At 43.9% G+C, this 12,408-nt stretch overlaps 1 protein-coding gene across 2 annotated transcripts in view; it reads right to left on the minus strand.

Annotated features, from left to right (window-relative positions):
• Positions 1-4,324: 4,324 nt before the first annotated feature.
• ADAMTS20 (ADAM metallopeptidase with thrombospondin type 1 motif 20) overlaps positions 4,325-12,408 on the minus strand; it is a 178,580-nt gene continuing 170,496 nt past the window's right edge. For both annotated transcript variants that reach the window (XM_090042352.1, XM_090042353.1), the window contains 2 exons: positions 9,169-9,273; positions 4,325-6,103 (listed from right to left, as the gene is read on the minus strand). In XM_090042352.1, the coding sequence (XP_089898478.1) occupies positions 6,014-6,103; positions 9,169-9,273 (195 nt within the window). In that variant the 3' untranslated portion in view covers positions 4,325-6,013. The remainder of the gene's footprint in view (positions 6,104-9,168; positions 9,274-12,408) is intronic.

Consider the following 12,408-nt stretch of genomic DNA (forward strand, 5'->3'; position numbering starts at 1 on the left):
AGAGGGATTTTATCTCTACTAAGGGAAGGACAGGAATGCCAATCAGCTATCCAAATCACTCAAATTGGTCCAATAATAGCCCAAAAGGTATGGCATAAACCACTGCCTGTACAGTACAGGGAAAGAAGGGAAGGAGAAGGGAAGGGAAGGAAGCTTCATCCCAGTGCTGCGTATATGCTGCCAGTATAAATCTGTACTCTCAGGCATTGGAAAGTTTAAGCAGGGTTTACATGGGTCATTCCTTTGGATTCAGGGACCTAAATTCTACCTACGTTGCCCACATTTGGGGGTAATGTAAATGAAAAATACATTACCTAAAAGAACTTTAAAATATTTACTAGGGATACCAACAGCTTATCTGTGTTTCTGTACTCAATATAGTAGTCCATAATCTGAGCAACCGTGTTTTTTGTGAAGAAGTAGTAGTAGACGCCTGTCGCCTGATCTTAATAAAATTTAGAATTACTAATAGAGGACTAATTAACAACACAGCATATGACCTTGTTTGGTAAATATAAATCCTGGGGGCCAGATCTTTATTTACTGTAAATTATTGAAAGTCTATGGACTTTAGTGAAGCAATGCAAGTACCTGAGAAGCTGGCCTTTTCTCTTCATGGTCTCACAATTTGCTCTCAGGACACTGATATGTTTGTCATCTTTGACCACAGCCATGGTGAAAACTACTGAATGGATACAATCTTCTTCAAATTATACCTAGATTATGCTGCTCAGAAGAAAGATTAGAATAATTCTTTTGAAGTTCAGGCACAATGCATTATCATGTATAAAACAAAGGACCAATGTAATGCTCCAAAGTAAAGCTTCTTACATGTACATAATCTCTGCATTTAAATCAAAGGGGAGCTAATCACATCTGAAGGTAGACATTGGTATTATATGTATGTCTTTTCAAATGGTGTTCTACAAATTTAGGGTTACCATATATCTCATTCCAGAAAAGAGAACACCTGCCACGCACTGGGAGGAGGGTAGGAAATATTATTGTGAGGGGTAGTGATGTGCTGGTGCCCTGGCACTGCTCATTCCATTGCCCCTCACTCCCAAGCCACAGCCCCCACTACCCCCCAGCCCCTCATTCCTGACCCACAGTACTCTGTCCCCCAGGCCATGCTGATGCCCCTCACTCCCATCCCAGGGTGACCAGATGCTGCTGCAAGAGGGAGAGAAAACGGTAGATGCTAGGATCTTGGGGGCACGTGCTCTGCTGTGGCAGAGAAGCTAAACTGAACTTGGTAGGTGCTAGGACCCTGCAGACATGTCCTCTGCTGCTGGGTTGCCATGCAGTTCCCTGCTGCAGCCTGAGTGCCTAGATAGTTTCTTCCAATGTCTGCAGGCATCCACGACCGCCCCCCCCCCCACACACACACACACAGGTGAGCTGAGCAAAATCCTGGACATTTGATCAGATTTTTAAAAACCACCTGGACAGAGACTGGAGGATCAAAAAATTGGACATACCTGGAAAAACCCAGACATATGGTAATCCTAACAAATTTAAACAGTACCTGTTATGGTTTAGGGATTGTGCTAATGACAGATTTACTGATGTCAACAGGGCCAGGACTTCAGATTTGATCTTGCAGTTGGTTATGATGTTGCAGAATTTGGCCCTTATTTAGCATTTTCCTGACACTACAACATGTTCTTTCTTCCACTGTAGCAAAACCCCTAGTTTCTTCTTTTTTTTTCTTTATTGCATTCCCTCCCCCTCCCCAACCATTTCTGACTTTTTCTATCCCTCTCTATTCCCTATAGATAAGTACAAGTGAGCTCAAACTTAGGATAAGCTTTAAACATCTTTATTTTTTGGTAGGAAGTTTTTGTTTTTGGATATCCACTGTTTTATATTGTATTATTATTAGGTTTGTATTGATTGTTACTGTTGTATATTGTATCATTATCATTTTTGTATTGATTTTTATTGTTTCATATGGATATTGTATGGTTTAGGCCTGTGTTTGTAAGTGAACCAAAGTCATGTCAAGTTTCCATTTTATATGTCAAGCCTCCATCTGTCCTCTGCCTGGGCATCCCATGTTGCAACAATATGATTCATTGTACCTCACCCATGTAACTTGGTTCCCCATGAATGAGAATGATTGGGCATGATTGAAATACAATGGCAGCAGGCCTCTACTGAATGGCCTGTAATGACTGGGCCATCACCTCGCATTGATTCATCCAGGAACCACTGACCTCACCCAGGAAAAGAGACAAGACCAGCATTTGAAAAACAAAAGACCCTGCAGAACCAGCAACTCTATCACTGTACCCCACCATTACAGACACCCAAAACTGCATATCTCTGCATAGAGCACACATGCTCAGTACGCCAGGGGCTGAACCTTGCCTGGGCATTCCTCCTGTCACTAGGGTCACACACAGTCTGCCCCTATAAAGAGAGACGTGAAGACAGACCCAGGGGAACGCCATTTCCACCTGGACCAGAGCAGCTTCACGTCACCTATCCACCCCAGAGGCCCTGCTGGCGACCTTCTCTGGACAACATCTACTGGACAAGGACCCCTTCCAGCCTAAATAGGTAGATATTCCCTGCATACCTCCTCCTACAGTTTGGACTCTCTCTCTCTCCTCCTGGACTTCAGTGGACTTCAGCCCCTGTACCAAGCCTCTCTAACCCCTGCTGCCATTGTGTGCATGTGTGGGGGGGGCATGTGGGGGGGTGTGCGTGGGTGCAAGGGAACCAATTTGGCATTGTGTCACCATCTCCGCTGTTCAATAAACCACTGTCATTTGCAACCCCAAGTTGGGTCATGTTTTACTGAATCCCAGTCCCTTCCCTATCTTAAATTCCAACCTCATTCTCTCTCTCAGCTCCAGTTCCCATCCTCTCTGCTAGTTTCCCCATCTCCTTCCAATTCCATCACCCTTTTTCTGCCACCTCTCAGCCTCTCCTTGCTTTCCTGCTGTCCCTGATGCTTTTCTTGTGATTTTTCTGCTGCTCTCTTTTTTCAGGCTTCCCCCCACCTCCTGCAGCTTCCCAGTTCCTATTAGCTGTTCTGCAGTTCTCTCCAGCTCCCAGCACCTACTGCTGCTTTCTGCAACTTCTCTAGCTGCCCTGGAGCCATCCTCTGGCTCCCCACATCTAGAGCCCCTCTTTAACACCCACACTTTCCTTTAGTCCCATTTTTTCCTCCTCTCCCCATCTACCTTTTCAGCTCCCCCATAGCTCTGGCTCCAGTCCCAGACTCTATGCCAGCATGCTTCCCTGTTTTGCAGGCTTTGGGTGTTGTCTTTTAATCAATTAAGATCAATAACCTAAAGTTAACCCCCGAGCTTCAGTTCTCCAGTCCAGGCCCTGGTAGTCTACCAGTTCTAATCCCAGTCCTGGTAACTTTAACCCTCTACATTTCTACTTTCTTACCTTAATCTTTCTCCAGGTATCCCAAGTACACCAAGCATATACATACAAACATATCACAATACCCAACTTAGGAACTCACTTATGTGTATGTGTAGGTTGGTGGTATGTGTGTAAATTAGTGAATACACATATATAGATATAGATTGATATTGTGTGTGGTATATGAATTAGTAATCTGCATATGTGTATTGAATGTGTAGGTGGTGGTAACTGATTCTGTCTAAATTTGGTGTGTGTAGTGTGAGTGAACCTAGACTAATTATTTTGAACGTGTGTATCTGAGTTTCTAGTGTGAGTGTGTGTGTGTATATGGTATTGTGTGCATGATATACAAATTAGTGATCTGTGTCTAACTTTTGGGGTGTATAGTGTATGTGCCTGAGCTGGTAGTGTGAGTGTGTATGCCTAATAGGGGTGTATGCACCTAGTGAGTGTGTGCTTAATTGATTTTTATGTGTGCATGTGCAGTTGTACACCATGCCCTCCTGTCTAACAGCACAATATTGAGATCCTGAGCATTGGCCTGACCCCTCAAGGCAGCAGCATAAAACCAAATACAGTAAGGTCTTTGCCCCATTAATATTTCATAGACATGCCACTAATTTTCTGCCTTCCTTAATGCCTACAAGGGTGGTTTTTTTACAAGTTTTAGGATTCAGTCATTAATCCATCCAATGCAAAAATGAGTTTATTTTTTAAAACATATTTAAAAAAAATTGAAAAGTAAGTTTCATTTACTTCCCATTCTTTGCTTGTACAACATATAAAACTGATTTTGTGGCAGTTATTTCAGTATTATTCTACAGAACTTTGTGTTTCTGTTCAGATAATGCTGACTAACTATTCCGAAGCTAAACAAATTAATTGAAATTCCAAATAAGTCACTGATATGAAAAAAACACAAGGTACTCAAATGTCAATCACACAAGCATATTTATTATATAAATATTTTATAAATTATAAGATTTTAATAAATGTAAACATTTCTAGGAAAATAGTGTTATATATTTCTTATTAATGTTTACAACTGATATGAGGCACATAGTGCAAAAATACTTTTCTGATACAGAGATCACAAAATAATTACCTACATGTGTTATCTAAAAGTAAATGCTTAAATTTCTGTGATACAATATAGTTTTTAATTTATCTGTATTACTGATTCATGGATACATTTTGTTGGTAAATTAAAATATAGCTGCCATATGACTACCAATGGTACTGATGCATAAACATTAGTTGATATTTGGTTTACAGAGCAGGTATTACCAAGAAAAATACTTACAATTATCTAGTACATAGTGGGTGTATATACAGTTTCATTAATATGCGTTAGGTAATGCACATTAAATCTAGTATCTCCATTGAGAGGTACTAGAAAAATGTGCATGAGCCTATTTGAACGGGCATTAGCTAAAGAGCAGTTCTTTGTGATGCTTTAATGTGCATTAAAATAGGCTAATATCTTTAAAGCACACATGTAGATGCACCCATTGAGTTGTGTTATGCCCAAAGAAAGTGTTACTTTGATTACCTGAGAATTTCCCTTAACCAGGATAACTTTATACTATACATATTTTCCCTGCTTCTAGACTTGGAGTTCTTCTAAACAAACAAACAAACAAAAAATCAAACAATTAGATGATATCTGAAATTGATAAGCTCAAGTCAATGGGAATTCCAGATGTGAAAGGAAATCAAGTTATGGCTTTCATTTATATACCATTGGCCAGTTAGAAGTAAAACATCTTAAGTATATGGACAAAGTTTAGGAAAATATATGTATTTATAAAATTGCATATAAAAATCATACAACACACGCAATATACTGTTTTTACAGTATACTTGGCTGAGAGGTAGGGTTTTTAAAATAAGATGTCCAAAAATGTGTTTCCTTATTTTCTTGTACCCACAATAAAACTGTGTCTTGATGTTAAACATTTTCTATGGGGACTACAGAACTCTTTCCAGAACTACTACTACTGTTTTAGCACCACAAAAATAAAGAGAATAAAAAGTTTGCAATGACATAAGAACATAAAATCCTATACAAACTGTATCAGAAGAAAGTATATTGCTTTTGTACTCTTTTGATGTCAATTTTTGGCAGATCATAATGCCCAGCAGGTTTCATGAAAGCTGAAAGAAGTTGAAATTATTAGTCCCTGTCAATAATTTTTCCTTTCTACATTTTAATATAGTTGATTGACACAACCAGTACAGCATATGTATTTTATTTAACACTTCATAAAAATTTGCACTGATTAGTTGCAAGTACAGCACTACAATTATGGCCCAGTTTAAGATGTTACCCATAGTAGTAACCTCAGTGCAGTTTATTTGTTTTTATATACTGTACATTAAGATAATGCCTCTTTGTTAAAACCTGGGGGTTTATGATTGTTATTTATGTACTTGTTAGCTCACAAACATATGATAAAACAATAATATGCATCCCTGATATTAACACTGATGAAAACATGACAGAATTCTTAGAATTAATTAAACATTACAGAGATGAAAAACTGAAAATATTATAGCACCTACAATTTGCACCTTAAAGACAGAGTTTCCTGTTTTTGATGCATTGACCATAGCACAATTTTTACTGTATTTGAAGATGGAGACCAATGCTTGCATTAGGGACACATTTTCCACAGAATCCTCCACATCTTCCATATATTTTAGTACCATCCTGGAAATTACAGAGGCAAAAATAGAGGGATCTCAATCACAAAAACCTACTGAAGTACCAGCTACACAATTCAGTTCCTTAATGTTCTGAGTCATCAGAATCTTTAATACATCACACATAAGAAGACTGTGTCACAGAGAAGATCATATTAACATAAACACCTAGGGTGCCTGTACATGAGCGTGGAGGCTGCTCTAACACGCTGTAATTACAGTGTATTGGAGCAGACTCGATTAATTGAGTCTGCTGGAGCATGGCAATTTCTACACTCCAGCAGCCTCCTGCATCTCATGCATCAGTGTCCCCATGCTTGAAATTGGTGGCGGGGGCACTTGAACTAAAGCTTGTTGAGTGAGCTTTAGTTCAACCACCCCTGCCACCATTTTTAAGCATGGGGATGCTGATATGAGACACTGTGGTGCTTTAATAAGAATGGCTTTCAGAGCTGCTCTAATTAAAGTGCTGCCCCTCTCCCCACCCCCCAGAGCACAAGTAAAAGTGCTCTAAGGGCCAAAAATCCTTGTATTTTGCACCCTGAGAGTGCAAGACTTTCTAAAACCACACTGCAGATTAACTTTGTGTAGTAAACTTTGCAGTCTTGGGTGGGAAACAGACTTCCTCTTTGGAGCATGATCAGCCATGGCACAGCTGATGCCCTTCACAGATGTTTTAATAGACATTGCCAGGGCTGTCGTCCCCCAGGGCCAGTCTCCTGCCCCTTCCAGGGCTCCAGGGGCCCTATCCTGAGAGAAACCCCTGCTTGCAGATGAGCCCCCATGTTGGAGAATGTGGAAATCCCACAGCTGGGATTCAAGTACAGAGTGGGGAGCTCCCCAAGGGGTTCTCTCTGCTTGCATGTAGTACCTTGGCTCTGAGGTGGCAGCAAGAAAAGCCTGCCAGGTGCCTGCATGCCTATTGTGCTGTGACCCCCTGGTGTCATGTATGAGAAGAGGGGGGAACTCCTAGGAGAGTTCTTGGCTTGCAGAGCCACAGCAATAAGATTTCCACAGGAAAATTCCCCGCCACCCTTTGCTAGTCAGCTGGTTGGTGGGATGGGGAAGGGGGTGCATTCTCCTGGGGCTGGAATGCTTCTCCAGTTGTTTATGGCAGCTGCTGCTGTTCAGCAGCTGCCAACTGCCAATTAACAGCCTACCCTCCTCCTAGGCAGGGGAATCAGCTGATTGGTGGCAGAGGTGGACACATTGTCACATTCTGTCCCAGGAGGGTTCCCCCCAAAGGAGAAGCTGCCCCATCAATCATTTGATTAGCAGGAGGAGGGCATTTTTCAGGGCAGGGTCCCCATGTCTCCCGGGCAACTTGCCCCAGGACAGGCTATCAGGGAACCAGTGCTCTTCCTCCCCTGCAACTTCTTTGGATGGGAGGGAGGAATATAGGATAGCTCAATGGTGGGAAGAATACAGCCTGTGCCTGCTGAGGGGCTTTGTCCAGCCTGTGGTGGGTCCCTTGGTCCTCCCTGGCTCAGGCATCATCCCACAGTGATGTACCCTGCTGCCCCCTGGGCATGCAGTGGGGGTGGGGCAGCTCCCCACTGGACTGCCTTTCTAGGCAGTGGCAGCTGCTGACCCCAGCCCCATAGTACTGGATGGGAACTGCGCACAGTCCTGACCCACCCCATGCTTGCTGCAGACTCACTTGCTCACACTGAACAGCCGCAGCAGCAGCAGTGCTGCTGAGTCAGAAGTGTGCTCGGCCTGGGGGGAAAAGTGGCCCAACCCCCTCAGTGCTGCCTGACTCTTCCTGCAGCAGCCATGTGGAGCCTGCACTGGGCAGCCCTGCACTGTCACTCCTGCCTCCAGGCTGAAAGCCAGTCCAGCAGGGAGCTGCCCGAGCCTTGCTGCATGCCTAGGGGGTGGCAGGATATACCATGGACAGATGGTGTGGAGCAGGCGTGGGGGCTGGGTTGGGGCTGTGTGGGCCTCTAGCTGATCCGCTCCTGTTGGAGTTAGTCTGGAGCGGGCATGGGGCATGCTGGGGCTGTGCACTGCTGGGGATGGCACAGAGACACTGCAGAGCACATGGGCTTTGGGCTGCTGCAGGGTGGGGGCAGGTGCTGGCTAGCTCAGGGGAGCACATGGCGGGGGAGGGCTCTCATGCACATCCTAATATACCATCAAACCCTACCCCAGAAATTCCATTACTACACTCTTCCACACACACAATCGCACCCCCCACAGACACTCCTCTGCACCCCACACATACCCCTGGGTCTCTGGGGGGAGCCCCACTCACTACTACCCATACACACCCCACCACACACAAATACTTGCACCCCCCACACATACCCCCAGCCACCCTCCCCTTCACACACCCAACAAACCCCATCCCTACCCACACATCCCTACAAACACCCCCACAAGCCCCTCATACCCACCCACATCCACACATCCCCAGAGCCCCCCACAAACTCCATACCCACCCAACCATTCCTGCTCACCCCTCTACACCTCCCACAATAGACAAGAGTAAGACTTTATTTTGAGCTATTATGCCACCACCTCTGTATACACGATGCAAACACACACAAATCAGGACAAAAACATCTTTTTAAAATTAAATTAAAATATGTTATCGTGGATGTTAGATTTTTAGTATATAAGTTGGGGGGGGGGGTGTTATGGTTCCAAGATGGCAAACGCCCTTCCAAAAAAGAGTTCTTCCAGGGCAAGGGCAGGGACTTCTGGTGACAAGGTCAGGGGGTAGGGGCTAGGAGTAGGGACTCTGGGTACCAAGATGGTGATCGGCGGCAGGGCACCTGTCAAGGGGAGGGGCTACCTTTGCAGAGCTAGATAGCTCACCAAAACTCATGAAGCAGCCCTCCAGCTGAAATAATTGTCCACCCCTAGGATAGCGGGTGTCCTCCACACTCAAGAGAAGTGGCATTCAAGTTAGATCAGGAGTGGGGAAATCTTCTTTTGTAAGTACCTGGTTGAACTTCTTACAGAAGAGCCAGTTCTCTTTTGCAACAGATCTTTTAAATGTCTGTACAGCTCTCTTTTTATGTGAGCAGAAAGGCTTATGGACAAAGAATGTACAATATTACTTACTTGGGATCTGTGTATATCAACAGTTGCATAATTGCCCTGAGCAATCCATCTAGCTGTATTGGATAGTTTCAGTCCAGTACCTGCTAAATTAATGCTGAACTGTCCCTGTCAAGAAAAAAGAAGACAAAGCGCATATTTTATGTAAAAATTTTAAAATACTTAATATCACAAAATCAACAAATATTTCTTAGGGCTTTTCAGCACAAGGACAAGCAAGGTAGTTAACTAAAGATGTAAATTTAAAAAAGGATTAGTTGAATACATTCCTACATAACACAACTTATAAAGCAGTGTTATGTAGGAATATTGATCAGATTTTAACAGATTCTTTCCTTCCATTTTTCTGAGCAGGGACAGGGAAATTCCCTCACTGGGAATCTGGACTGACCCAGGGCAGGTGCAGCCAGGCCCAGGGTCAGTGATAACCTAGTCAGGAAACTTCTGGAGAGACTAGACATGTTCAAATCAGCATGTCCTGACTATCTCCATCCCAGAGTGCTGAGGGAATTGGCAGAAGTCTTTGCAGGACCCCTGGCACAACTTTATGAGCACTTGTGGTGCTCTGGTGAAGAGCCAGAGGACTGGAAAAGGGCCAATGTGGTCCCCATTTTCAAAAAAGGGAGGAAAGAGGACACAGGAAAGTATTGGCCTGTTAGTTTACCTTGGTCTTGGGGAAGCTCTTTGAGAAAATTATCCAGGAGCACATCTACAAGGGACCAGTAGGGGAGATTATGCTTAGGGGCAATCAGCATGGGTTCATTAGAGGCAGGTCCTCTGAGACCAACCTGGTGGCCTTCTATGACCAGGTCACAAAAGCCTTGGACACAGGTGTCATGGTGGATGTAGTCTTTCTGGACTTTAGGAAGGCCTTCAACACTGTCTCTTACCACGTCCTCATTAAAAAATTAGGCAACTGTGGTGTCGATGCCTACACAGTCAGATGGATCACTAATTGGCTCAAGGGCTGCACTCAGAGACTGATGGTGGATGGGTCATTTTTGACCTGGAGTGACATGGGCAGTGGGGTCCCCCAGGGCTCAGTCTTTAGGCCCACACTGTTCAATATCTTCATTGGCAACTTGGACGAGGGGGTGAAAAGCACCTTGTTCAAGTTCACAGATGACACTAAGATGTGGGGACAAGTAAGCACACTAGAAGAGAGGAACAGGCTACAACTAGATCTGGACAGGTTACAGAGGTGGGAGGATGAGAATAGGATGGGTTTCAATACTGACAAGTGCAAGGTGTTGCACCTGGGGAGGAAGAACCAGCACCATACCTACAGGCAGTGGAACTCCCTTTTTGTCAGCAGAAAAGGATCTTGGAGTCACTATTGATTCCAAGATGAACATGGGCTGCCAATGTGGGGACACAGTCAGGAAGGCTAACGGCACCTTGTCATGCATCCATAGGTGCATCAAGAGCAGGTCCAAGAAGGTGATACTCCTCCTCTATGTGACATTGGTCAGGCTGCAGTTGGAGTACTGCATCTAGTTCTGGATGCCGCACTTCAGGGGGGATGTGGATAGCATCAAGAGGGTCCAGAGGAGGGCCACTTGCATGAGCAGGGGGCAACAAGGTATGCCCTATGAGGAGAGGCTACAGGACCTGAACCTGTCCAGCCTCCACAAGAGAAAGCTGAGAGGGGATCTGGTGGCCACCTACAAACTTGCCAAGGGGGACTAGCAAGCAATGGGGGAGTCCCTACTCCCCCCAAACACTACCAGGAGTAACAAGAAATAACGGCCATAAGCTGACTGAGAGTAGATTCAGGCTGGACAGCAAGAGGCACTACTTCATGGTCAGGATGGCTAGGATCTGGAACCAACTTCCAAGGGACGTGGTGCTTGCCCCTACTCTGGGGGTCTTCAAAAAGAGGCTAGACAATCACCTAGCCAGGGTCGTTTGACCCCAGCATCCTTTCCTGCCATGGCAGGGGGTCGAACTTGATGATCTGCTTAGGTCCCTTCTGACCCTAGAAACTATGAAACTATGAAGTGTCATGAAATAAGAGCTAGCTCCACAGTGACTATTTGCCATTTTAGGAGCCTATGCCTGACATTTAAGGCAATGCTCAGATTCTTGGGTGCCATCTAACTTAGTAGATCCTAAATTTCCCTGTGTCTAAGTTTCTGCCAGTGTGCACATACAGAACTTCACAGATCCTCATATTTAAGTTTTACTAAAAATAAATCCCATGCAAAGTGCTATAGTTATTCAGATGGGGCTGTTTTTGCCTTGCTGTTCTCATGATATATACAAACCATCCAAACTTTGCTTCCAGTATTAACAGAGATGCTTAAAACTTTTAATGAAAACTCAATTGTATATTGTCCAAGTTTCATATAAGCACCCAGATCCTGTTATGCTGACACACATTGATATGTATGGGGAAGGTGGCACTCTGAGTACCAAATGAAGTGGAAGACATTTCTTTTATGATGAAAAGCATCTGGAGAAAATTCATACAAATTATATCAACCTATTCCATAGTCCTATTCTATACTTATTTCATAAAGTGACTTCATCTGCAGTGATGTCATGTTGTAGCAATAAATGAAAATAGCTTATACAGATGCTAGAGCTGCTGTCTGTCATGCATTATGTTCAGGTTTAGGATTCAAAAGACTGAGTGTGAAGAAAGTGATGCACGTCCATGGAAAGAAACCAGGAGCATTCATTTTAGTATATCTCCCATAGATGTGTACTCGCATCTAAAAATATGTCCGTCCTTAGCTGACTCATTTTCCAACCATTATTATGGATCACATTCCTACTGGCACAAATAGATATAATTGAATGGAGTTATGCACACTGATAACAGTATTGGATTAAGCCATAGAGCATTTTTTAATTTTTTTAGTATTTAGCATGCTGAACCTATCCACAGGATGTTTTTGTGATTAGGCTAAGAGGCATAATGTGCAAAGAATGAGCCAAGAGCAGTTCTTTCTCAACTTTGGCAGCATGAAGGAGCAGCAGCAGCCATGTATATCATGGAAAGGCATTCTGGGAACTGCAATTCTCTGTACTGACAGAGTTTGCTGCTGCTGGAAGGAAACTCACCCCATTTTTTTTTTTTTTTGCTGCCATAGCCCATGTTGGGAGGACAAAAAATTGTTGATTATAGGGTCATTTCTCCCCTTCCACCAGCAGCAGTGAACTCCACTGCTGCTCTACAAGACTATCATTCCCAGAGTGGCTTGTACTCCATGACACATACCACCTGTGCTACTGCAA

This window comes from Crocodylus siamensis, chromosome 4 (assembly GCF_052110815.1).
Source record: "Crocodylus siamensis isolate JL-2025a chromosome 4, ASM5211081v1, whole genome shotgun sequence".
Lineage (NCBI taxonomy): Eukaryota > Metazoa > Chordata > Crocodylia > Crocodylidae > Crocodylus > Crocodylus siamensis.